This window comes from Acomys minous (assembly GCF_964271855.1).
Source record: "Acomys minous genome assembly, chromosome: 17".
NCBI classification, from domain to species: Eukaryota; Metazoa; Chordata; class Mammalia; order Rodentia; family Muridae; genus Acomys; species Acomys minous.
The window spans coordinates 25,012,365-25,039,735 of record NC_140500.1 but is presented as its reverse complement, the minus strand read 5'-3'; the positions used below and the strand labels follow the sequence as shown (position 1 = coordinate 25,039,735).

Genomic DNA, 27,371 nt, shown 5'->3' with positions numbered 1-27,371 from the left:
GGCTAAGCTCTGGTCCCCAGGAGTGGGCACAGAACAGTTTCATTCTCAGCTTCTAGGATGCCAGCTCTCCATTCTCTTCCACAGGTCACCCCCTCATTCTCCTTTGCTCCTTCACCTCTAAACAGCAGCGAAGCCTCCGGAGCTATCTGAGTCAGTCGGATGTAGCCAACGGTGCTTTAAGAGAAAGGAAAGCCTGGCATGGTGGTGTACCTCCATAATCTCAGCACCCGGGGGTGCAAGCAGGTAGATCAGGAGTTCAAGGCCAGAAGGAGGGGAAGGAAGGGGGCAGGAAAGGAGGGGAGCAGATGGAGAAACAGGACATGGACTCTTGTCCTATGCAAGTGGCGACCATAGTAAGACAAGGGCAGGAGCTGGCTGCGTTTGTTAGTCAGGTTTGCTTTTTTTCCCCTTGAGATGGTATTCTGCTGTCCTAGGTTGGCCTCAAGCTGAAAATCCTCCTGTGTCAGTCTCCAGAGTCCCTCCAGATTAGGCCCATGTGCTGCTACCAAGTCTAATTCTTAGGCCCCAGCTAGTAAAAGGTGGCAGGGACAAACTTTTAAGACATGGGTCTCTAAAAGGCAGTCAATATGCAAACCATAGCACCAAGAAATTAGGCAAAGGGCTGGAGAGATGGCTCAGAAGTTAGGAGCACACTGTCTGCTCCTCTAGAGGTCCTGAGTTCAATTCCCAGCAACCACATGGTGGTTCACAACCCTCTGTAATGTGATCTGATACCTTCTTCTGGCCTGCAGGTGTACATGTAGATAGAACACACACACACATAAATCTTAAAAAGAAAAGAAAAGAAAGAAATCAGGCAACTACCCTGGGTATGGAGGATTACTCCTTGGGACAGAATCAGGAGCACCCACTTTCTGGACTCAGCCCTCTACAGACATAAACAAGATTCTTTTTCTTTTCCACACCAAAGTTGCTAAGCATACACTGGATTAATTCATTCCTAGACAGTGCCCCGCCCAGGGGTGGGAGGAAGGGCAGACAGCAGGAGGAGACTCCACACTTATGAACTGCCTCCAGAAAGAGTGCCGTGCACACCACTCCCTGGACCCTCCCCCACAGGACTTCCAGTACATTCCAGACAAAGCTTTCACAAGACCTACTTGTAACAAATGTTAGGATAGTTTTTAATTTAAAAAAAGTCCTAAAGTCTCTGTGCAACACTCTGAAATACAGTAAAAGTTACTATGAGTGCCAGCCACACACCCCTACATGCAGTGCTCCCTGCAGTGAGAACGCAGACTCTGCGGAAGTTTCCACATTTTACACTGTACCCTTCCCTGCTTTTAAAATTCCCTTCTGAGCCAGGTGGGTGGCACACACCTCTGATCCCAGCACGTAGGAGGCAGAGGTAGGCAGGTTTGAGTTTCAGGTCAGCCTGGTCTACATAGTGAGTTCCAGGACAGCCAGGGCTACAATAGTGAGACCCTGTACTTTAAAAGTCCTCACCGAGAGGAGGACACTGAGGCACAGAGGTAAGGACTGGCATGAGGTCAGACTGCAAGACACACAGGAAGGGTCCAGAAATCTGCTGCTCCTCCTGAAACGCTGCCCAGGGGTCATTTTGTAGCTACTGAAGCTGTGGTCTTCATCCCAGGAAGCAGTGGCAAGGGACCAGGCTGTAACTTGCTGTGACCTGGACCACAGCCTGGCACACAGGGTTTCCTGAGGCGCACACCCCAACAGCCCCTTGCCTCTGAAGCAGCTCCTTCCACTCAAGCCCAACCCTCCTGGCGGAAAACCAGCTGCACGGCTTCATTCACATCCTGCACAACGTGGGATGCCTCTAGGAGCTCTGGACTGAAGCTGAAGTCTCGGTGCCCATGGAACGGACGGTCTGTCCCTCCAGGGGTAGGCACTTGGGAGCCCGCGTCCTGAGAACTGTATATGCCAGTGCATACCAGGATGGAGGCACAGCTCTGGGTTGCTGAAGGCCGTTGTTTCTGCCATCCACCAGTCCCGTGCTCCTCCTCTCCATGCTTTGCCATTTGAAGGTACTGGTGGAACAGGTTGGCACCATAGACATCAGACATAGGGTTATCTCTGGCAGGGCAGCAATATCACCGGAAAGCAAAGAGAAGAAAACCCAAGTTTAATGTTGCAAAGCCAGCAGAGAGAGATCAGCCTTGGGGCGGTGTGACTCAGCAGCGGGGGTGGGGGCAGGGTGGTGTGACTCAGCAGCGGGGGAGCCAGGGTGGTGGGGGCAGATGAGAAGCAGCAGCAGCGTGAGAGATGGAGACAGCGGCTTACCCTACAGCATAGAGCTTCCTGATGGGGGCGGCCCAGCCCCGCCTCTCAGCCTGCTGTCTGATTATGTCCTCTGCGTACTGGTAAGTGAGGATGCTGGGCTTGCCCATCAGGCCCTCGTATTTCAGCTCCTTGCCTGTTACTTTCCGGTAGATGGCTTCCAGGCATAGCAGAAAGGTGCCGTGACCAAACCTGCCCAAGAAGAGACCTCACAATCTAGCCTTCAGGCCACCAGCCATCCTATGTTGTCTCCACACACCCAACCGGCATTCCCTTCCCTGCAGTCATGTCACTTGAGGAAACTGAGGCAATTTCCCCACGGTGGTAAAACCAGCTTGAAAACCTGAGAGCTTCACTCCCAAGCCCTAGTTGTTTTTTTAACTATTATTATGTCTGCACACGTGCCACTCTGAACATAAGGAGGCCAGGACACAACTTTATGGAACCAATTCTCATCTCACCTTTGTATGCTACCAAGCCTCACGACCTGAGGATCACACTCGGGTCCTCAGGCGTGGTACAGGCATTTGCGCACTACGCCATCTCACCTGGCCCCCAATCCTAAGACTGGGTGCTGGTCTACAACAGCTGGCTGCCAGAGTGTGCTCACTGTCAACTGCCTCCCTTGAAGCCAGGTGCTGTCACTTGTCTATACACTACATGAGTAAGCTCCACTGAATGCTCAACAGAAGTGGAAGTGCCGGCCTAGCTGTGACTCAACGTTCTGTGAACACTCTGCTATGGTCTGGATCTTACATGGCCCCCCAGTGTCCACGTCTTGGTCCCCAGCTCATGAGACCTTGGGAGAAGGTGGGTTCTTCAGCAAGCAAAGCCTGACAGGAAACCAGTCCCTGCTCTGCCTCACTGTCTCCCAGCTACCACAGAGGGAGGAGCTGAGCTTCACATCAGTCTTCCGGTCAGCACAGGCGCCAAGTCAACAGCGCTGAAATGAGTCTTCCTCCTTTTAACTTGTTTACTGGGGTTTCTGTCAGCCCTACTCTATGGCTTCCTGCCACCGGAATGCTAACATGACGGCTGACATTGGGCAGCCAGTCTGGATTATAAGGGAAGACTAAGGATTAAGCTGCAGAAAGGTGCTTATGTCCTTAAAAAGGAGATCCTGCACACAGGCCCCAGACTAACCTGTTTTAATGAGAAAGCAATACACACCTTGAATAAAGTGTTCTGTCATCCACTCTCAGTGCTAAGCCAACCCCTAATAGACAGGGCACTTGGTGTCACATTCAGTATCACTCATTTACACACAAACTCCATTTTCTGGCTGGATATGGTGATGTACACCTTTGATCCCAGCACTTGGGAGGCTGAGAAGCAGGCAGATCTCTGCAAGTTTAGGTCTACCCTGGCTTATACAGGGAACCTCAGGCCAACTGTCAGAACACGCCAAAAGACTGACCTGGGATGAACATGCCTTGGGGAACTGTGGGAGAGGCGCCAGGACAAAAGGCAGAGGGCCTTTTACCTCAGGTGCATTTTGTTCCCTGGATTGTTCTTGGACGTGATTTTGTGCCTTCTGTGACAAACATTTGCATTCAGTTTGCAGACATGGTCATTCTTGCTGGATGTCGGAACATAGCTATAGAACCCAATCTGGCCAGTGTGCCCTGAGCTGGGTGTGGCTTTCTGCTTTGCTTTTGTGCTTTCCCAGATATAAGCTATGGTACATACCAGGCAATTGTGTTTAAATTGCTCTGTCCTGAGAAAGTGCTGGGAAAGGACTGCTCTGTTAAGATTTAGTATGTGCTTTCTGACGTTCATTTACACGTTTCTCTGAACTTGAACAACCTTCCTTGGACCACTGCTTCCTTTACTACATCAGTGTATAAAAGCACACTGAGCCAGGCGTGGTGGCACACGCCTTTAATCCTAGCACTCGGGAGGCAGAGGCAGGTGGATCGCTGTGAGTTCGAGGCTGGTCTACAAAGTGAGTCCAGGACAGCCAGGGCTTCACACAGAGACACCCTGTCTTGAAAAACCAAAAAAAAAAAAAAAAAAAAAAAAAAAAAAAAAAAAAAGCACACTGACACTGAAGTCAGGTTAATTACACTGTAGTCTGCCCTGTTCTTTCAGGTCTCCAGACACAGATCTGCTTTGGCTGGTGAAAGTCCGTACCAACCAAGGCTAATCAGGGAGACCTGTTCCAAACAAAACAACCCAACCCAACAATTCCATTTTCTTGTTTCTTGTCTTCGTTCTGTGAAGCAGAACTTTGCTGTATCCCAGGCTGGTCTGGAAGGATGAAGCTCAGGTGCTGTTAAACATGTGCTGCTCCTGCCTCAGTCTTTTCAGTGCAGAATTAGCACTGCGCACTACCACGTCCAGCTAACTTTGAGATTATTGAGTAAATAAAGCCAGACATGTGGGGTAAGGATGGGGAGGGAGGTCTCCAATATGGCTTCTTTGTATAAAAGATTTAGCCAGGCATGGTGGCGCATGCCTGTAATCCTAGCACTCAGGGAGGCAGAGGCAGGCAGATCTCCATGAGTTAGAGGGAGTCCAGGACAGCCAGCCCTACACAGAAACACCCTGTCTCAAAAAACAAAACAGAACAAAACAAAACGAAAAAGAATAAAAAATTCAATTCAAATTCATCTATGAACTGTTTTCCCCTTGCTTTTCATCTTACAGCCACACCCCTAACTCCTACCTGACCACCATCTAGAATCAACATATTCCAAATGTGGTAGTTGGAGTAGGTACGGCTCCACAGGCTCATGTGTTTGAACGCTGGGACCACAGGGAGCGGCACTGTTAGTGTGGCCTTGTTGGAGGAACCGCATGACCGTGGAGGTGGCTTCCAGGTCTCCTGTACCCACTGAGGCTCAGTGTCCTGCTGACTGCACATGAGTTCCTTCTCCAGCACCATGCCTGCTGCAGGCTGCCACGCTTCCTGCCATGATGATAACAAACTAAACCTCTTAACTGTAAGGCAGCCCCAACTAAATGTTTTCCTTTATAAGAGTTGCCTTGGCCATGGTGTCTCTTCACAACAATAAAACAGAAACCAAGACACTAACTCAGAGAAAATATCAAACTTCAAGCTACGGAATAACTCTATTCAATGCACCAGGAACTAGAGGGGAACTGAGGCAAGAGGGCAATGAGCTGAAGTTAACTTGAGCTGTACAGTATGGTGCGAGCCTAGCTCACAGAGAGAGAACGAAAAGGAAGGGAGTCACAGGAAGGAAGCTCTGGCTCTTTGAGGTGAGTCCTGGGTGTAGCCCACCCTCTGCTGACCACACACGGCAGGGTGGGAAGACACTCCACCCTGTCATCAGCTGGCTTCCCAGCAGACACCCTGAGAGCCAGAAAGGGTTGGACCCAGGTGCGGCCCAGCTGGTCTGCTCCTGGCTCTACACCATGGGAATAGTCCTGTTTACAGTCCCAGCTTTCTTCATCCCGAGGGCTCACACATGAAAGCAAACAGAGAGGTGACAGAGCCAGTACCAGAGGGAAGAATTTGAGTATACGCCCACTGATGTGCTTGCTGGGGTGCTCTGACAGCAGCAGCGTGGGGCGCACCCTCATGCTCAGGAATCTGTACTTTTAGTTTAATAATTGACAGGAAGTAACGCTTGGGAGCCTTTACTCTCAGGGGTCAGGCTATGGTGGCACCTACAGGGCCCACGAGATAAAAGTCAGGGGTATGTGTCCTCACCTGGGCATCTTAGCTTCGGCCATCCACAGGAGATCCATGTTGCTAGCCAGGATGGGGAGGTGGGGATAGGGAGCGGCTGCCAGGCCGGCCCCAGGGTCCCCACCGCTAAGGAGGACATCCATAATCAGCTGCAGGCTTGTCTCCCAGCGGACTGGCTCCCCAAGAAGGAGGACCCCTGAAAACCAAAGGCGCAGGGCTGGGGAGGAGCAGGGCTGGGGAGGAGCAGGGCTGGGGAGGAGCAGGGCTGGGGAGGAGCGGGGCTGGGGAGGAGCGGGGCTGGGGAGGAGCGGGGCTGGGGAGGAGCAGGGCTGGGGAGGAGCAGGGCTGGGGAGGAGCAGGGCTGGGGAGGAGCAGGGCTGGGGAGGAGCGGGGCTGGGGAGGAGCAGGGCTGGGGAGGAGCAGGGCTGGGGAGGCGCAGGGCTCTTGGCCTGCCCCTTGTGGTGGGTAGCTGGGAGGCCCTTTAGAGACAACAGAGGCCACTGAGCAATACCTACCCAGAGCTAGAGGTCTTTACTAAGGTGGCCAAGCCCCATCCCAGTACACTCTGGGTAAGCAGAGCCCAGGGCCCAGCAAGGAGCACCTAGGACGTCCTTTGTGTCCCCTGCTATTTAATAAAAGCAGCAGATCTCATGCTGCCACTTCTGTCCAGGGGCTCTGCCCACCACAGAGGGCCGGCCTTCCCTCAGTCACATCTTAGAGCCTAATGGCCAAGCATCTGAACTTGGAACGAGGGGACCTGAGCTCTAATCCTCTGCAACTGTGGCAGTTACTTGCTACTAAACCTCCGCTGCCTCAACTACACCTGAAATAACAAGGAGCCCAGTCCGGCTCCGTGAGCAAGTGCTTACCTAGCATGACCGAGGCCCTAAGTCCCAACCCTAGCAACACCAAACAGACAAATGAAAGCTAAGCTTGGCACGATAGCATACATCTGTGTGATAACACTGTCACTTGGGAGGTGGAGACAGGGGGATAAATAGCTCAACGTCACCCTCAGCTACTGATTTGGACACAAATTAGGCCAGTGGTTACCATATGAGATCTTTTCTCCAAAAAAAAGTGTAACTTTTAAGCCAGGCCATCTTGGCTTACAACTGTAGTTCCGGCATTTAAAAATGCTGACACACAGGGACTACAGAGGCCAAGCCAGTCTGGGCTACAGAGTAAGACTTCTGCCCCAAAACCAAACCAAGTAAAGTGCTAGAGAGCGCTCACTGGTTGAAAACACTCGATGTTCTTGTAGAGAATATGTGTTCAACAGCCCACACCCATGTCCAATGCGTCACGTTCATTTGTAACTCCAGCTCCAAGGATCCAACACCTTCTTTTGGCCTCCACAAGTAGCTGAATACATGTAGCATATACACAGATACATACATATACATAAATAAAAGTAAAAAATTAAAAGTATGAGCTGGGGACACTCCTTTATCCCAGCACTCAGGAGGCAAAAGGGAGTAGCTCTCTGTGAGGCTGAAGCTAGTCTGGACTACACAGTGAGTTCTAGGACAGCCAGGGCTATGTAGAGAGGCCCTGTATCAAAAACAAACAAATGTTTAAAAAATGAAGTTATGGAGGACATATTTTGACTGTCACAATTGAACACTCAGCAGGTGAGAACTTTACACAGGCAAAAACTGTCCTGTCCTGGTAGCATCTGAGGTCCTACCCAACACTCATGACTGTGTGAGCAACTCCGTGTTACATCTAATGACAAAGTGTTTTAACTATTTATTTTACTTTATGTGTGTGAGTGTTTGCCAACATGTATGTATAAGGACACCTGACAGGAGCACCGGATCACCTAGAACTGGACTTTCAGATGGTTGTGAGCTACCGTGTACGTGCTAGGACTCAACCTTGGTCTGCAAAAGCATAAGTGTTTTTAATCATTAAGCCATCTCTCCAACCCCAAAGTGGTTTTGTACAGTTTCGACAATTTTGTTTTTGTTTTTGTTTTCTGAGACAGGGTTCCTCTGTGTAGCCTTGGCTGTCCTGGACTTTGTAGACCAAGCTGGCCTCAAACTCACAGCGATCTGCCTGCCTCTGCCTCCCAGAGGCTCAGTTTCCACAATTTTTAAGTGGTCATATAATCAAGAGACTCCTAATATTTCTTAAAATTTTACCAAGAAGCTGGTATCAGGCTGTAAAGTGATTTAATAAAAAAAAAGTTATCAGCTAGGCAGTGGTGGAATAGTGGTACACACCTTTAATCCCAGCACTAGGGAGGCAGAGGGAGGCGGATTGCTGTGAGTTCAAGGCCAGCCTGGTCTACAGAGCAAGTTCCAGGACACCGAGGGCTACACAGAGAAACCCTGTCTTGAAAAAATAAAACACAAAACAGACAAATAAATTACCAAGAATTGTTGTCCATTTTAGAAGAATTCACTAATGGCAATCTGCTCACAGATCTGTCTGTATTGGGCCTTGAAATTCTGTGTCTGTTGCTGGAACATTCCTGGTCACTCTGTTTAGAACAACCACTTTACTTCTCAGATAATTATAACACAATGAAACATACTAACATCTTCTCACCAAGACATCTCTCCCTGGGCCAGTGAGGGCATCATACTGCACTCATTACTTTGTTTGGTTCTGAGGTAAGAGTCTCTCTGTGCAGCCTTGAATTTAAATCCTTTCCTCTCAGCCCACCAAGTGGGAGGCTACAAATATGCACTACCACCACCACGGGCCACTGATTACTTTCTGATGTAGGTCATGGGAAAGTAATTTTACTTCAGGAAGGCAATGATGTTGCAATGTCTTTATCATCCAGGGAGGCCCAAGCAGTCCTGGATTAGACCTGTCGACTCTTTTGAGAGTCGCTGAGCTTACCATTCTTCAACACAGGAAGGCAGAGAAATCACCAAACATGTCTCCGGGTGGACAGCCAGGGCTAGAACCCAGGTGACCCAAGTCCTGCTGTGCAGTGCCACCCTCAACACTATCTGCATAAGAGTCTGATGGAGCCGAGTGTGGTCCACGCCTTTAATCCCAGCACTAGGGAGGCAGAGGTAGGCAGATTGCTGTGAGTTCAAGGCCAGCCTGGTCTACAAATCGAGGCAAGGGCAGCCAAGGCTACACAGAGAAACCCTGTCTCGAAAAACAAAAACAAAACAAAACAAAGAACGAGAGTCTGATGAAGAGGAAAAAGAAGGAGCCCCCGCCTACCCAGGCCCAGGGCCTTTACCTTCAATGGCAGGGAAGTCACTCCTCGGGGGCTGCCAAAAGAAAGAAGAGGCCCATCAGCGCTAGTCACTTTCCACTCCTGGAGCATCCAGTCTCCAGAGCTGAGGAACAGGAAAGACAGGCTCCACACAGGTCAGAGACCACTCCTAAGGACCAGCCCAAGCCAACAAGTCGAAGGAACTTAGGAAGAAGAATAGGCTCAAGCTGGCCAGGAGGGGCAGTGGTCAGCGTGCTTCTCCAGGTGTGATGGAAAGCAAGCAGGAGCCTGTGGAATCAGGGTGCTAAAGGAGACAGCAGCCTGGGGAGAGACGCTGCCTGGGCCCAGGGACACTCATCCATATGCCAATTCTAAAGGTTTCTCTTTTCCAGCCTCAGGTCCGTTGCAGGCTTAGCTGAGGTGAGTCAGTTCTCTTGTGCTGGGCTCGGCTTTCCTGGCTCTGTATTCTGGTTCATCTCAGAATTTTAGTGACTCAAAAGAAAGTTCTCAAAGAATACAATCTGCTCTACAGTTAGAAAATTCTGGTAGAAGAACTTATCATCTATTTTCTATTAAATAAGTGAAGTAAGCTTATCTTCTATAATTGCAGCTCATCACATCCTAATTGTTAACATATGCTATTAGGTATAAATTTTCATGAGGAATGGGTCACCTTAGCAGACGGACAGTCATATGCCAAAGGATCAGCGAGTGGCCTGGAACTGATGATCCCAAGAAATAAGAAACCATGGCCTGGGGTGTCGCTTAGAGGCAGAGACTGTCCAAGCATGTACAACCCTGGGCTTGACCACCAGAACTGCACAAAAAAGTCAAGCCACTTCTTTCAAATATGAGCTAAACACCAAGGGCAGTGGGAAGACAGACTCATCAGGATTTCTTTCCTCACAAGGCAGCCTCTCTGGACTCTGCTTCATGATAAAGGAGCAGCAGTGAGTAAAAAACCTGAGAAAGCCACCAGTAAGAGCTTTTTTGTTGTTGTTGTCCTGGACTTGCTTTGTAGACCAGGCTGGCCTCGGACTCACCCCCTGCCTCTGCGTCCCGAGTGCTGGGATTAAAGGCGTGCACCGCCACGCCAGCCCCTCTCGGCCATTCTCATCTGCCCAGGAAATCCTCAGTCAGATACATTCCCCCAAGACCAGTACAGAAGCACCCACAAAACAAAACGCAGCTCCTAGCAGAAGGGTGGCAAGATCAACAGAAGGAATCAACTCAGGGAATAGGAAGCCAACCACACAAAGACCCAAGGATTATCATGGAGGGGGAAGTGACCCACCCTGTCCTTATTACCATGGTCTTGGGCCGCCGCTCGAGGTCCACCATGTCTAGCTCTGGGAAGGCCATTCGCAGCTCATCTATGGTCACCACATTCTGGAAGCCTAGTCTGGAGCAAGATCAAGGAAGCAAAGCTACAGTTCTGAGAAGGTGCTTTTACAGATACATCAGGTCACAAGTGAGCAGAACCAGACCCAGTCCAGACCAGGCAGGCAGGCAGCTGTCATAAATGCCACCGGCACCAAGTGGCAGGCTGTGAGTGCATAGACAGGGCAGATGCATGCAACACTAGTGCAAACTCCTGGTACCCACTAGGTCACACTCCATGTACAGCAGCAAGACCCAGGGAAGAGAAGCTTATAGCAGCACAGTGCGTTCACACTGGTACTCCATGGCCAGTGCAGTAACCGGTGAATACCTATTGCCTCTGGAAACACTCCCTCCCGGGAGGTGGGGGTCCCTGAAAGTTACCAGGTCACAATGCATCCCTCCTCCCTCGTAAGCTTATATAAGCATTCTGGGGGAAGAGACATGCCCATCCGCCAAGCTGCCTGCAAGCTGTGTAGCTTGCACTAGGCATGCTACCCTAGGCTTTTTTGGGGTTAGGCCTCTGGGTGAAGTGGCTGCTTCATGAAGCCAATTGGTCTGCTGTTGGTGCCCTATCTGGGTTGAACAGATGTTTGTTCACATAGCAGTCACACAGAATTAGAAGGAACTACAACACTGACAGTCAAACCCCACGCAGCCAGGGAGAGTAAACTGAGCAGTGGAGAGCCAGCATAGGCTGCGCTGCGCTGGGGTCATCTGAAACTGTGTCTAGTTAAGACTGCAGGATGGAATTAGGGATGAGAAGATAGAGAGAGATCTTACAGCAGAGCAGGCTGGGGTCAGCTTGGTCTCCTCCAAGGTTTTCCTTGGCCAGCCTTCTCTTCTGTCCTCTGTACACCTGAGCCTCAACCCCAGCCTCTCATGCTGCAAGAGTTTGTTTGTTTATTTATTATTGTAAACTTATTTTTGGTTTTTCAAGACAGGGTTTCTCTGTATAGCCTGGCTGTCCTGGACTCCCTTTGTAGACCAGGCTGGCCTCAAATTCACAGAGATCCACCTGCCTCTGCCTCCCAGCAGTGCTGGGATTAAAGGCGTGCGCCACCACACCTGGCATAGCTAATCTTTTCAAAAATCACTTATTTGTGGGGATTATGGACATCAGAGAACAACCTGTAGGAGTCAGTTCTCTCCTAGGACTGCGTGGGTCCTGACAATCACACGCAGGTGGTCAGACTCGGTGGCAATGCCCAGCTTCCCACCCCTGTAATGACTGTCATTTTGACTGGACCTACATTCAACTAAGAGACATGAATCAGACAAGATTAACTGAAGAAGACTCTCCCCAGAGTAGGGGCACCTTTTGGAGGTGGCACAGATATGAGAGTCTCCCCAGGAACACTGGCTTTCAGTGCCAGATTGGGGCTGCCGAGGCATCAAGCAGAGGACTGGGGAGCTGCAGAGTTCTGAGGCTCTCTAGCAGCAGACAGCCACTGCTGAAGTACCCAGCCCCTACTGAGCAGGCCAAGCGAACAAACCTCCACTTATAATATATGCCCATTCTCTTGATTCTGTTCCCCTAGAGAGCCCAAGACACCTGCTGCCTTAAGCATTCCTTTGCTGTTTGTGTGTGTTTCCCTTCTCAGGTGTGCATTTCCTGAGTAAGCCACATTCCCAGTGCTCTTACCTGGGCCTGACCTGCCTGAGCATGGTACCCAGGAAACATCAGGGCACAAGAGCAAGTGCCTGAGAGCAGGGGCCACGGCCTTTGCTTTCTGAGTACACACGACCAGTACTCAGTAGCAGGAGCTGACAAGGAAGGAAGAAGGCTGGAGTGAAACTCCCACACTGAGGAGGTGTTCACTTAGAGCAGTGGTTCTCAACTCCCTAATGCAGCGGCCCTTTGATATAGTTCCTCATGTTGTGGAGGCGCCCAAGCATAAAATTATGCTCGTTACTATTCTAGAACTGTAACTTTGTTACTGTAAAATTACAGTAACGTAAACATCTGATGTTATCTGACAGGTGACCCCTGTGAAAGGGCCATTTGACCCCCAAGGGGTCACGACCCACAGGTTGAGAATGACTAGCTTAGAGATTCCTGCATCTTTACTCAAGACACAAACATCAGGACTCTTTAGTGTTAAGCCGCAGTTCAGGAAGCTCTGCAGATGGCCTGATGTGCAGTGTGTGGACTGACCACACAAAGGGTCGCCCCTCCTAACATCCCTGGCACCCCAAGCCTGCACCTGCTCCCCATCCAGAACAGCAAACAAAAAGGATACGCTCTGGCGTTTTCCACCAGGGGTCCCTGCCCAGACACTAGCATCCGCCTCTTGTGGTGCTGCAAGAAGAGCTTCATGGGGCTGTGAGAGAGAATGACTTGGTCTGGATCCACCTACAGAGACAGCCAAGCAACAGGGAAGCAGGGGAGGATACAGGACTGAGAGGAAGGAACAGGGAGACAGCCACTGGGTTCTGTCCCAGGGCGGTGGGGGTGAAGGTATTCCTAAAAACAAAGAGCTGTGAAAGCCTTTCCCAGCACCTGACACTTTCTGAGACTTAGCCATACAGGAACGAGAACTTCCCCAGGGCTGGGAGTGTAGTTCAGTGACTGTGCAAGAGACTGTGGGTGCAATCCCTTGAGTGTGGGAGTGCCTAGTTTAATTCTCAATATACAAACAAAAGAAGCATTATCAGATGTACAATCGTGCTGGGCTTAACTCAGAGACCCCATGAGAGTTCTTAATCCCTCACTTAGAAACCACGGGTGTTACAAGCATATTCTGTCATAATATCTGCCTTGGACCTTGATATTGCGTTTTCAGTTCTACTAAACACTAAGCCTTGCCTTTACCTCTCCAGTGCTGGGCACTGAACCAGGGCCTTGCAAATGCAAAGCAAGTATTCTATCATTGACTCATGCTCCCAGCCCAAGACCTAGTTTATGTGTGCTGTGTGCATGTGTGTGCTTATACATGTGTGGAGAACCAGAGCTCAACACTGGTGTCTTGCTCAGTCACTCTCCACCTTATTTTTTCAACCTCTCACTCAACCTGGAGTTCCTTGTTTTGCCAGACTGGCTGACAGGCTGGATTGGCCAGCCAGAGTGTCTCCAACCCTCAGACTCAACCCTGGGATTACAAATGTGCCACCAAGATTGGCGTAGTAGTGCACACCTTTAATTACAGCACTCTGGAGGCAGAGGCAGGTGGATCTTTGAGTTCAAGGCCAGCCTGGTCTACAGAATTAGTTCCAGGACAGCCAAGGCTACACAGAGAAACCTTGTCTCACCAAAACAAAACAAAAGTGCCACCAAACCTGGCCGTGTGTGTGTGTGTGTGTGTGTGTGTGTGTGTGTGTGTGTGTGTGTGTAAGTAACAGGGTTTCTACTTTACTTTATCTCTCCACTCTGGATTCAGCGTCAGCCAACTAATCAATCAGCCTTTACTGACTCTCTTGGTTACAAAGAGCCCCTCCTCATGACTAAGTTCAACCTTACCAAGTAGGTACCTTCTTGATTTTTGCTTCCCTGCCCACCCAGAGACAGGGTTTCTCTCTGTAGCCTTTGCTGTCTTGGACTCACTTTGTAGACCAGGCTGGCCTCGAACTCACAGCGATCCGCCTGTCTCTGCCTCCCCGAGTGCTGGGATTACAGGCGTGCGCCACATTGCCCAGCTCAGGTGCCTGTCTTGAATGCAGCGAGGAACTGAAAAGGAGTGAAGGTGCTTGGATTTTGGAGGACGGCACCCTTGGAGCTGGACAGCTGTGGGCCATGTGCACGGATGGGATTTTTGTTATTTCTTTGACACAAAGTCTCACTCTGCAGCCCAAGCCACCTATAACTCACAGCTCCTCTGCCTCAGCCTCTCAGGTAGCTGCCACCAGCTTATTAGCGAGAGCTGTCACTGCACAGTCCCATCTGTAATGTGGAATGCTGAACACACTGATCTTTGCTTTCAGGGGCCAAACTTCTGGAAGAGTCATGAAGACAATGAACTGAACCAGGCGTGGTGGTGCATAGCTGTGATCCCAGAATTAGTCAAGTGGAGGCCAGATGTCCACAGTCATCACCAACTATGATAGACACATGAATCATTGTCTCAGGGCGGAATCCTGCCCCCTCCCACCTCCCCCTAATAGGGGGTCATGTAGCCCAGCCTAGTTTTGAACAAGGGCCACGATGTGTGTGCACCACTATAGCCAGGAATGCCATGCTTAGGCCTTCACACGTGCTAGGCACAAAGTCTGTCAACTGAACGGCATCCTCAGCCCCACTGGCAGGACTTCTGTGCGAAACCGTGTATGTACACGTGTCTATAAAGACCCTATTGATGTCAGCCCAAGTCTAGGCTGGAACTTTAAGGGATTAGTCCCAGACTCCCACTGCCCCAGTCATATGACCAGCTAAGGAGGGGGATGTGCGGCCGGAGGGGAGGTTCTAACAGGAATCTGTCTTTGGGTGTCCATGCCTCTGGCTGCCTCTTACCTTACACCCCAGCAGCACTGACAGGTCCTTGGCTTTGCTCTGTTGTAAGATGTTCCCAGCATTTGTGACAAAAGCCACAGGTACCCGCAGCTGCCCCTGGGAGTTTACCAGCTTGCTGAATGCTTCCAGAGCAGCTGGGATCACTCTGTGGCCTCGAACCAGCACTCCATCAATGTCAAACAGGAAGCCAAAGGTGGGAGGGCTCTACACAAAGTGGAAGAAAAGAGAAGTGGTACTGCATGACTCAAGAGACGGAAGAAATGTGGGAAAGGCAAACAACCTCATATGGAAAGGCTCATTCTCAGGTCACTGTTTGAAATGGCATCAGAGAGAACAGAAGAGGCACAGCCTGCTCTCTCTCTCCTCCTCCTTGGCAGTGCTAGAGATGAAACTTCGCACATGACAGCTAAGAACTCTACCACTGAGCCGTATCAAGGCATGGGATTTCTGTCTAACCAAATCCACCTATAGCAAAGGAATAAGTTTACCAAGTTTATCAAGCAGAGAACTACTCTATGAAATTAACTTTGCACCAGGCACAGGGACACACATCTGTATTCTCAGCACTCAGCAGGCAGAGGCAGACATGTCCAGAGTTTAATACCAGCTTGGGCTATATATTGAATCTGAAGCCAGCACTGACTACATAGCAAGGCTCAATCTTGGAAAAGCAAATAAATAGAAGCAATTTTAAAGTTGGAAATAGAGGGATCCAAAGAAAACATGACTCTAGCATTTTTTTTTCCTCTATGTAGCCGTGGCTGTCCTAGACTTGCTTTGTAGACCAGGCTGGCCTCAAACTCACAGAGATCCACCTGCCTCTGCCTCCCGAGTGCTGGCATTAAAAGCATGAGCCACTACACCTGGCCTGACCCCAGCATTTTAATACAACAAGTTTATATTTTTCCTTTTACTCCATAACAATGACAATTAATGTAATTCTGTATCTTTTTTAAAAATGTATTTATTTATTGTGTGAGTACTTTATCTGCAGAAGAGGGCATCAAATCATATAACAGATGGTTGTGAGCCACCATGTGGTTGCTGGGAATTGAACTCAGGATCTCTAGAAGAGCAGGGGGCAGTCCTAACCACTGAGCCATCTCTCCAGCCCATCATTCTGTATCTTGTTCTCTTTGGGTGACAAACAATTTAACCAGAAACACTGGCTAGCAAGTTCAGGCAGGCTTGGGCTACATGACTTTGCCTCAGAAGAAAAAAAGTTATTTTTTCATTTTACGGTAACAACATGGGCAAAGCTTTAAATAGATGAAGCACTTCAATTGCTATCAAGAGCACTGAGTACTTCGAAAGCTTCTCAGCTCCTCCTGTCTTACTCTCTTGTATGTTCTCTGGAAACATGGACACCTGGTACACACATTTCAAATCCCCCCTGCCTACATGCACACATGTACAAAGACTATTGTGTTATTCTTTATTTCTAGCTTACTATTCGGTTTGTGTTTTAGAGACAAGGTTTCTCTGTGTAGCCTTAGCTGTCCTGGACTCACTCTGTGGCCCAGGCTGGCCTCGAACTCATGGAGATCAGCCTGCCTCTGCCTACTGAATGTTGGGATCAAAGGCGTGCACCACATCTGGGCTCCATTTTCCAATTTCTAAACCATCTTAAAACAAAACAAAACATTCCATTTTTTAGTGTATGAACTGCCTGTTAACAAAAAGGTATTTCTCAGTTATCAAAACAAACGAACCAACCTAGCCTGTTTATTTATCTTCTGTTGCTGCCAACTGGGCCAAGCCATTCTTAGAACACACGCAGTCTATGCACAAAGCCCTCTCTATCAGTGGTGAGCAATCCAAACCACAGATAGGAACAGGCATGCCTCTAATCCCAGCTCTGGGACGCTGGGGCCAGTCAGAGCTATACAGTGAGACCTGTCTTAATAAACAAAAGAACCAACACAAATGAACAGGGCTCCAGTCCCTATTTTCTTAGTTGACAGGACAGAGTGTGCACCCAGCCCAGAAAACAAGCCACTAAAACAGCAGCATTTTCACAAATAGAAATCAATTAAAGTTTTTAAGTTCTCAGGAAAACTAGACAGAACCTTGGACCTTATGCATGCTAGGCAAGCGCCCTACCACTGAGCTATATCCCCAGCCCTGAACATTGTTAAGTCTGATAGCTACATATACTGTAAGGATCAAACTAAAAACAGGCAGACTTTCTTGGAAGAGAATTCTGAGCTAGCAATGAAAACATTAAATATACTCATTGACCTATGAAAACCCTGCTAAACTAAGCACGCTGGTGCACGCCTGCAGTCCCAGCACTTTCAAGACTTAGAGGATTCAGAATTTAAGGTCAGCCTAGGTTACATCAGGCTCTCAGATGGCTCAGCAGGTGAAGGTCCTTGCCAAGGAAGCCTGACAAGCTGAGTTAAATCCACACAATCTCTGAGGTAGACTCCTGCAAGCTGTCCTCTGGCCATCACACATGCACTTGTGCCAGGCACACATGCATGCATGCATATAAAAAATAAATGTAAGTCAAAACAAAACGTCATCTCTCCCAAGAGCCCAATCAATAGGGCAGGACAGGCACTGCCCGACTACACACGAGAAGACACTTACAAACACGTGGGGCAGGCTGAGCACTACCCCCAGAGCTGAGGAACATGAGGAATGAGGAAAGCTTGACCCAGTGTGCCTCACCTACAGGGAAGGAGGACTCACCACAAGGCTTATAAGGATTTTATTTATTTATTTGCATTTCATGTGCATTGGTCTTTTGCCTGCATCGATGTCTGTGTGAGGGTGTTGTATCCTCTGGAACTGGAATTACAAACAGGTGTGAGCAGCCATGTGCTGGGAATTGAACCCGGGTCCTCTAGGAGAGCAGCTAGTGCTCTTAACAGCTAAGCCATCTCTCCAGCCCAAGCATAAGGAATTTGAAATAGGAAAATGGCATCGTCAGGCCTCATTACAGGGGCATTTTGGCTACAGAGAGAAGAACAGATTGACCAGACTGGTGGGAATCCAGGGGAGAGAGTAGGGGTGGGGCCTTCTGCAACCCAGGACAGCAATGATGGGGATTTTACTTAGTTGGGTGGCAACAAAAATGGAGAAAAGTCAGGAAAATGGATGAACTGATCCAATACACTAAACAAAGACAAGCAGCACATTTTTCTCACATATGGAATTTAAAAAAGACAAATAGGGGCTAGGCATGATGGCTCACACACACAGGAGACAGAAGCAAACAGATCTCTGTCAGTTCAAGGTGAGCCTTGCCTACAAATCAAGTCCAGGACAGCTACGGCTTGTTATACTCTGTCTTGAAAAAATTCAATAAATAAACAGATAAATAAATAAATAAGACAGGAAAGCAAAAGAACTACAGGAAGAATTTCCATTGAATTTACCCCTATTGCCTATATCCCCACTCCATTACATATGTGTAAGAAAAACATCATAATGGAACTCAGTATTTTATATAATACACACACAAATATAAAATAAAATACAAAAAAACAATTATGGAGAAAAGGGTACCTTATTACTAGGAAAGAAAATAGCAGGCCAGCCGGGCATGGTGGCACATGCCTTTAATCCCAGCACTCTTGAGGCAGAGGCAGGTGGATCCCTGTGAGTTCAACGCCAGCCTGGTCTACAAAGCGAGTCCAGGACAGCCAAGGCTACATAGAGAAACCCTGTCTCAAAAAAACTAACTAAATAAATAAATAAAAATTAAAATAAAAAATTAAAATCAAAGAAAAGCAAGCAAGCAAGAAAGAAAGAAAGAAAGAAAGAAAGAAAGAAAGAAAGACAATAGCAGGCTGGAGAGATGGCTCAGTGGTTAAGAGCACTGTCTGTTCCTCCAGAGGTCCTGAGTTCAATTCCCAGCAACCACATGGTGGCTCACAACCATCTATAGAGAGATCTGGTGCCCTTTTCTGGCCTGCAGGTGTTAAATGCAGGCAGAGCACTGTATCACTGTATACACAATAAATCAATCTTAAAAAAAAAAAAAAAGGAGGAGAAGCAGCTGTCCATGACCTGCCGCGCCTCACTGGGACTGACAGTTCGGCTGTCCTGAGCGCCATGGCAGGTTCTTCCATCGTCGCCACCATGAAGAAGGTGGTTCAGCTGCTCCAGTTGGAGGCCAGGCTCAACCGCGTGAAGGTGTCCCAGGCAGCCACAGACTTGAAACAGTTGTGTATGCAGAACGCTCACCATGACCCTCTGCTGACTGGAGTGTCTTCAAGCACAAGTCCCTTCAGGCCCCAGAAAGTCTGTTCCTTCTGTAGGTATACATCTCGAGGTTTCTCAAACTGCTTCTCGTGAGCCAGTGAAGACTCACGGGAACTAAATTTGAAGTCTGTACAAAAGCGTCTCTACAACACGGGCCATGATACACAGTCTTTTCTGTTTGTCAGTCCTTAACATCTACCTCTCTGAATTTTCAGGGATTTGTTTCATAAGGTTTAACTATGGCTGTAGCACATAATCCATAATAAAACACCATATCAAAACAAAACAAAAACAACAATAAAAAACCAAGCCAGGAGCAGTGGCACACACCTGTAATCCCAGCACTCTGGAGGCAGAGGCAGGCGGATCTCCATGAGTTTGAGGCCAGCTTGGTCTACAAGGCAAATCCAATATAGCCAAGGCTACACCGAGAAACCCTGTCTTGGAAAAAAGAAAAAGGAAAAAGGAGAACAGCGAGGGCTTGGAAACCACTTAGGTGCGGGGGCAGAAAGGAGAGCCACAGGATCAGCATGAATTTTATTTTGGCGGGTTGGGGACCATGAAAGATTGATGCTGATCAGTGAACCAAAGAGGAGCAGCAGGCGGGCCGTTAGGGGAGAGATACATGATATGCCCTGCTTGGGACCTGTGGGTACAGGTGTGGAGAAGTCAGGACTACAGATGGAAACCTAGAACATCTCTGCCAGGCTGGAGAGATGCTCAGTGGTTAAGAGCACTTGCCGCTCTTCCAGAGCCAAGTTTGGTCCCCAGCACCTACATCACGCAACTTACAGGCATCTACAACTGCAGCTCCAGGGGGTGAGAGGCTTCTGGCCTCCAAAGGCACTAGCACTCAGGTGCGCAGACCCACATGCATGCACACATACCCACATGCAGACACATGCCCACATGCAGACCCACATGCACGCACACATACCCACATGCAGACCCACATGCACGCACACATACCCACATGCAGACACATACCCACATGCAGACCCACATGCACGCACACATACCCACATGCAGACACATACCCACATGCAGACCCACATGCACGCACACATACCCACATGCAGACCCACATGCATGCACACATACCCACATGCAGACACATACCCACATGTAGACCCACATGCACGCACACATACCCACATGCAGACCCACATGCATGCACACATACCCACATGCAGACACATGCCCACATGCAGACCCACATGCACGCACACATACCCACATGCAGACCCACATGCACGCACACATACCCACATGCAGACACATACCCACATGCAGACCCACATGCACGCACACATACCCACATGCAGACACATACCCACATGCAGACCCACATGCACGCACACATACCCACATGCAGACCCACATGCATGCACACATACCCACATGCAGACACATACCCACATGTAGACCCACATGCACGCACACATACCCACATGCAGACCCACATGCATGCACACATACCCACATGCAGACACATACCCACATGCAGACCCACATGCACGCACACATACCCACATGCAGACACATACCCACATGTAGACCCACATGCACGCACACATACCCACATGCAGACCCACATGCATGCACACATACCCACATGCAGACACATACCCACATGCAGACCCACATGCACGCACACATACCCACATGCAAACCCACATGCATGCACACATACCCACATGCAGACCCACATGCATGCAACACATACCCATATGTAGATATGCATACCCAAATGCAGACATGCATATCCACATGCATGCACACATAACACATACCCACATGCAGACATACACCTATACATGGTTTTTGTGGAGACAAGGTTTCTTTGTATAGCCTTGGCTATCCTAGAACTAGCTCTGTAGACCAGGCTGGCTTAGAACTCATTAAGATCTTCCTTGGCTCTGCCTCTTGAGTGCTGGGATAAAAGGTGACAACATTTTTGTTTGAAAGCCTCTGGTCTCAGGGAACTAGGAAGAACACTACCATTTAGGATGGAACACATGAAAGCAGCCAAACACCAGAGAAACAAAAACCAAAGTAAGATGGGAAACCAGGAGTAGGTCAAGGAGGTGAAGTTATGACTTTTTGGATCAAGTAACACGGGACGTAGAGTAACTAAGCAGTGACTCCAGCTTCCTGCCACTAAGCAGGTAAGAGCTCCCCAGGGAGCGGCCTTTACCTAAGCTAACGCACAGCCTCCCAGGCTTAGCCCACGGGCCTAGTCAGAGGTGGGCAAGGAGACTGCAAAGAAAGGGGATAGTTCAAGTCAGTAAGAGCATCGCCCCGGACCACCAAAACCCAGCAGCCAGAGACAGTTTGCAAGTCTCTCATGCATGCAGGAAATACACAAACAGAACAGAAAGACTCCAAGGCTGATCCTGTTGTACCTTAGCCCAGGAGAGCACACTGGGTGCCAAGCCAGACACATGACAAACGTATTTTTATTTATTCTTTCTATCAAACTTTGAGGAGGTGTCTATGCTGTATATATAACTTAGCAAAACTGTACCCCCCCCCCCAAAAAAAAGGTATAAGAAAAAATAGCTACTGACGAATGTGACCGGACTTCTGTCTAACTTGTATGAGGCCTGGGTTCTTTGCTCAGCTGTTTCCCCCGATCAAGGAACCAACTTCTGAGAGAACGATGGGGCAAAGCTTCCTACCTGGTTTACCAGTGCTGGGTCCAGAATTCCGATTCAAATTGAGCTAGCGGCAAAGCCGGGATCCTTTCCCCTGCTCACCGGGCAGTTCCTGGAAGCGCGCAAGGGTTCTCAGAGGAACGGAGGTCTCTGTCCGGTCACACTGCTCACCTCACCGACTTCAGCTTCGGCTAGGTCAGTCCTACCCCCTTGTAATCAGTGTACTGCATGCCCAGTGGCTCTGAGGATCCTTGCAGCACTTGCCTCCCTCCTGCTGGCCAAAGTCCTAACGGGGTCCTAACCTGTGACTCACGGGTACACTTCAGAGTGGCCACAGAAGCCCTTACAATTTTTTTTTCCAGAGTCCTTTTCTGATTTCATCATCTTGCTCTTCTCTGAGAGAACCAGCACACAGGCCTGAAGGAACAGATGGGAGGGCACAACTTCACCATACACTTGGCATGACACCGGGCTTACGGCACTTTAGGTGTTCAGCAAAGGCTGCTAAGTGGCCCAAAGGATGGGTGGGAAAAAACAACACAGCTTTCCCAAAGGGTAAATCAGTCACCCAAGGAGTTCAGTTTCACCTTGTCGGGCTGTGAACACAGGCAACACTATTCCAGATGCAAGTTTAAGCTTAAAACCCATTTGCTTTAGAAACCAGGCCTGGTGGCCCATACCAGAATTCCTAGTGCCTAAGAAACAGAGGCAGGGGCATGGATCATCAAGGATTTGAGGACAGCCTGTTCTATAGGGTGAGTTCTATAGGGTGACCTGGAGGTCAGTCAGGGACCATAGTGAGATATCTCACACAAACGCACAACAAATCCATGCACTTATAGTTTCAAAGGAAGTTGAGAGAAATTTGTTGGGCACGATAATAGCATTGTGGTTCAGTTTAAAACGCCCTTTTAAAGGTCCACGCTAAGAGTTGGGTGTGGTGGTGCATGCCTTTAATGCCAGCACTTGGGAGGCAGAGGCAGGTGGATCGCTGTGAGTTCGAGGACAGACTGGTCTACAAAGTGAGTCTAGGACAGCCAAGTCTAACACAGAGAGACCCTATCTAGAAAAACAAAACAAACAAACAAAGTCCACGCTAAGAGCTCAGGGTTGAAACGGTAAGAACTCCGAGATTTAACGTCTTCCAGCCACAACGGGGGAGGAGATAAGCAGCTTTGTCAAAATACAGTGACTGCTTATTTGGAAGATTAAAAATATGGAACTCACAGTTTCCAAAAGACATTAAAATAATTAAAGCCCAAAAGATGGCAAAGTTGTTAAAAAGAGCCCGATGTACATGCGTGATGACGAGTACTAACCGCATGCAGAACACACACTGGAAATCGAGAACCGCATAAACCCACATCTACGTCACGCACGCGCTCACACACACACACTGATAATAATTAATAGAATTAACAGCTCCTCTGCCTTGACGGCTGCACAACTGAGCCATACAGCGTTACCTTTTCAGAAATAAGAATCCACGAAGCCGGGCGCACGCCTTTAATCGGGAGGCGGAGGCAGGTGGATCGCTGTGAGTTAGAGGCCAGCTTGGTCTACAAAGGGAGTCCACGACAGCCAGGGCTACACAGAGAAACCCTGTCTCGAAAACCCATTTAAAAAAAAAAAAAAAGAATCCGCGGGCCCTTACTTTTAACTTAAATAGAAACGAATGAACTGCTAACAAACTTTTCAGATGCGCGGGAAGAAGCTGCGAGGCCCACCAGAGGCGTTGCTACGGTCGTCCTCCCGGGACACGGACTTTTCCAGCGGGCGGAAGGCGCTCGCCGGGACACCGCCTCGCGCAGGACCGAGGGTGCAGAGGCTCCACGGTCTCCGGGAGGACGGCCCCGAGGCCGGGATGCTCAGTGGCCCGCACAGCCCTCCCCAGCCGCCGGCCCTGCGCGCTGTACCGAGCCCGCCAGTCCTCACCTCAGCGCGGCCCTCGCTGTAGCCCCTCCGGGGCCAGCAGCCCTGGAGCCCCGCAGACAGGCGCGCAGGCAGCTTCCACACACGGCGACCGGTCCCGAAAGCCGCCAGCCCCCCGAGCGCAGCCATCGCGCCCGCCGCGCGCACGCGCACACCGCACGTCTCAGGGACTCCGCGCCCCCTCCCCTCGCCCTGGACGAGTAGCCAATCAACGGCCGCCGTCGCGGGGCCTCTCGGGGGTGGTAGTCCTGACCCCACGACGTCCGGCTCCGGTTCCGAGTGCGGAACCCAGAGCGTGCGGCTGGCTGTTCGTGTCTCCGGCGCTCAGTGGAGAGGCTGTGGGTTCCTCGCTTCGCCGATTGAAGACTTGGAGTCAGTCGGTCAGCGCGCACGGTGACCCGGCAGGGAGGACAGACGCCTGACCAAGCTGTGCACCTGCTGACTTCCGGGCCTCGGCCGAAGTCAGAAACCTTGGTGACTTCTTTGGAGCTGGGGCGACCGTATGGAAGAGGCAACTTAACCTTGAATTCGAGACTAGGGAAGAAGACCTATGTTTTGAGGGCCAGAATTTTGATGGCGCGCCGGCTCTTACTCTTTAACATCTTCTTTTCTTTCTTTTTCCCAAGATGTATTTATTATTATGTATACCATGCTCTGGCTGCATGTACAACTGCAAGCCAGAAGAGGACACCAGATCTCATTATAGATGGTGTGAGCCACCCTGTGGTTGCTGGGAATTGAATTTAGGACCTCCGCAAGAGCAGTCAGTGCTCTTAACCGCTCACACGGAACATTTTGTTTGGTTTGGTTTTTTGAGACAGGGTTTCTCAGTGTAGTCTTGGCTGTCCTGGACTCACTCTGTAGACCAGGCTGGCCTCGAACTTACAGAGATCTGCCTGCCTTTGCATCCCAAGTGCTGGGATTAAAGGCGTGTGCCACCACCACCCAGCTACCACACATAACATTTTAAAGAAGCAAACAAAGACAGTTTCTAAGTGCTTGTTAGTATATGGCTTTAATTTTAATGACTAGTTAAATTTGTAGGTAAGGAAAAAATATATAAATGTCCGAAAACTATGAACATGTTTTACCTATATTGGTACCAGTTAGATATTTAAGATACACTATGCATGTCATGAAGTATAACATCACTGTACTCAGAATTGAGCCTCTCATCCAGTGTGCACCACTGAATTCTCTTCCCGTGATCCTCCAGAAAAAAAAGGAACTATTCATTACCTCAGCTTTTCTTCAGGGTAAACGTCAGTGACAGGGTTAACATGTGAGATTATTGGCTCTCCTGGTGATCTGAGTCTCATCCCTGGGACTCACATGGTAGAAAGGGAACTTACTCCTGCAAATTGCCCACACATGTGCTATAGCATGTATACCCACAGACACATACCAGGCATGTATAGGTACACACAGAGAATAAATAAATGTAATTTTCTTCTCTTTCCTTTTTTTTTGTGTGTGTGGTTTTGTTTGTTTGTTTTTAGATTTTACTTATGTATTATATATACACACCAGAAGAGGGCATCCGATCACATTGTAGATAGTTGTCAGCCACCATGTGGTTGCTGGGAATTGAACTCAGGACCTATGGAAGAACAGACAGTGCTCTTAACTTCTGAGCCATCTCTCCTGCCCTCTTTTTTTTTTTTTTTTTTTTTAAAGTTAGCTGGGTGGTGTGGTTCACACTTTTAATCCCAGAACTTGGGAGGCAGAGACAGGTGGATCTTTGAGTTCGAGGCCAGCATGATCTACAGAGCTAGTTCAGGACAGACAGGACTACATAGTCTTAAAAAAACAAACATAAGAAGCAGCAACAACAAAAATACTTATTTATTTGGGTTTTTAAAGACAGTTTCTCTGTTTAGCCTGGCTATCCTGGAACTCACTCTGTAAATATAGATACTACATTAGAAACTTTAGGTCAAGATTAATTACTACAAGTAAAATCATGACTTTAAAAAACAATTCACTTTCAGGAGACTGGAGAGTTGGCTCAGAGGTTAACAGAACGGTCTGGGGGTTGGGGATTTAGCAAGCACAAGGCTCTGGGTTTGGTCCTCAGCTCTGAAGAAAAACAAAAACAAAACAAAACAAAACAAAAAAACCCAACCAATCAAAAAAAAAAAAAAAAAAAAAAAAAAAAAAAGCAAAAAGCACTATCTGTTCTTCCAAAGGTCCTGAGTTCAATTCCTAGGAATCTCATGGTGGCTTATAACCATCTAGGATGAGATTTGGTGCCCTCTTCTGGCCTGCAGGTGTACGTGCAGGCAGAATACTGTACAAACAAATCTTTTTACTATTGTTGTTTTTGTATTTATTTTCGAGACAGGGTTTCTCTGTGTAGCCTTGGTGGTCCTGGACTCGCTTTGTATACTAGGCTGGCCTCGAACTCACAGCGATCTGCCTGCCTCTGCCTCCATGCCTGGCTATGCACAAACAAATCTTAAAAGACAACAACAACAACAAACCCAGCACTTGCTCTAGCTGGGCAGTGGTGGCACATGGCTTTTAATCCCAGCACTCAGGAGGCAAAAGCAGGAGGATCTCTGAGTTCCAGGCCAACCAGGGCTACACAGAGAAACCCTGTTGTGAAAACTAAAAAATAAAAATGAAAAAATAAAAAAACAAAAAAAGCTGTTGTTCTTGCTGAGGACCTGGGTTCAATTCCCAGCACCCATATGGTGGCTCACAGCTGTCTGATGGCCTCTGCTGGCTTCCTCAGGCCCCATGTACTCTCATAGTGTACAAACATACATAAAGGGAAAGCACTCATACACATAAAGTAAAATAAAACACGTCTTTAAAAAAAGAGATTTAAGAGCCAGGTGGTGGTGGCACATGCCTTTAATCCCAGAACTTGGGAGGGAGAAATCTCTGTGAATCTTGAGGCTAGCCTGGCCTACAAAACGAATTTCAAGACAGCCAGGGCTATTACACAAAGAAACCATGTCTTGGGGGGAGAGGGGTCGGGGGAGAGACATTTTTAATCCCAGCACCTGGGAGACAGAGGCAGGTGCATCGCTGTGAGTTCCGCTACATGGTGAGTCCCAGGCCAGACATGGCTACCAGGGTTTTATATATGTACACATATATGTACACATATATAGTAGGACCCTGTGAGGAAGAGAAAAGAGTGAAAGAATATGCTGTTTGCAGTTTCCAGAAGAGGGAGAAGGATGGGAAACCTTCAAAAGATAATGGTATATTACAAAAATGGATTTAAAACACTAGACAACTGTGCAGAACTACCCTAAATTTAGAGATGGGACAGAGCCTGCCCAGCAATACTGAAAACGTCCCTGCATGTGGAATCTGAAGGAGCTAAGGAATGGCCGCCCCTCTTAGTGTAGAAGTTAGAACTCATCATCTGCAGAACACTGTGGAAAAGCTAAATTATAAAGAGTAATCACTGGGGGGCTGGAGCGATGGCTCAGAGGTTAAGAGCACTGACTGCTCTTCCAGAGGTCCTGAGTTCAATTCCCAGTAACCACGTGGTCGCTCACAACCAAATATAATGTAGATCAGGTGTACATGCAGGCAGAATACTGTGTATATAATATAAACAAATAACTCTAAAAAAAAAGAGTAATCGCTGGAACTTGTGCCCTAATACAC

At 48.7% G+C, this 27,371-nt stretch overlaps 2 protein-coding genes across 3 annotated transcripts; one reads left to right on the top strand and one right to left on the bottom strand.

The window, feature by feature from the left end:
- Nucleotides 1-1,121: 1,121 nt before the first annotated feature.
- On the bottom strand, nucleotides 1,122-23,917 carry HDHD5 (haloacid dehalogenase like hydrolase domain containing 5). 2 transcript variants are annotated; one of them, XM_084766115.1, is made up of 8 exons: nucleotides 23,745-23,917; nucleotides 14,938-15,141; nucleotides 12,734-12,846; nucleotides 10,419-10,512; nucleotides 9,135-9,165; nucleotides 5,945-6,119; nucleotides 2,269-2,457; nucleotides 1,122-2,015 (listed from the first exon to the last, which is right to left on the bottom strand). In XM_084766115.1, the coding sequence occupies exons 1-8, from the start codon at nucleotides 23,868-23,870 to the stop codon at nucleotides 1,805-1,807; spliced, it is 1,143 nt and encodes a 380-aa protein (XP_084622241.1). In that variant the 5' UTR covers nucleotides 23,871-23,917; the 3' UTR covers nucleotides 1,122-1,804. The 2 variants fall into 2 exon arrangements, with proteins under 2 accessions (XP_084622241.1, XP_084622240.1); XM_084766114.1 differs by having other exon boundaries at nucleotides 1,122-2,061; nucleotides 23,745-23,915.
- LOC311587947 (guanine nucleotide-binding protein G(I)/G(S)/G(O) subunit gamma-5-like) lies at nucleotides 18,914-19,436 on the top strand. Its single transcript, XM_084765286.1, has one exon. It carries the CDS (start codon nucleotides 19,003-19,005, stop codon nucleotides 19,243-19,245), a length of 243 nt encoding a protein of 80 aa, XP_084621412.1. The 5' UTR covers nucleotides 18,914-19,002; the 3' UTR covers nucleotides 19,246-19,436.
- Nucleotides 23,918-27,371: the final 3,454 nt, after the last annotated feature.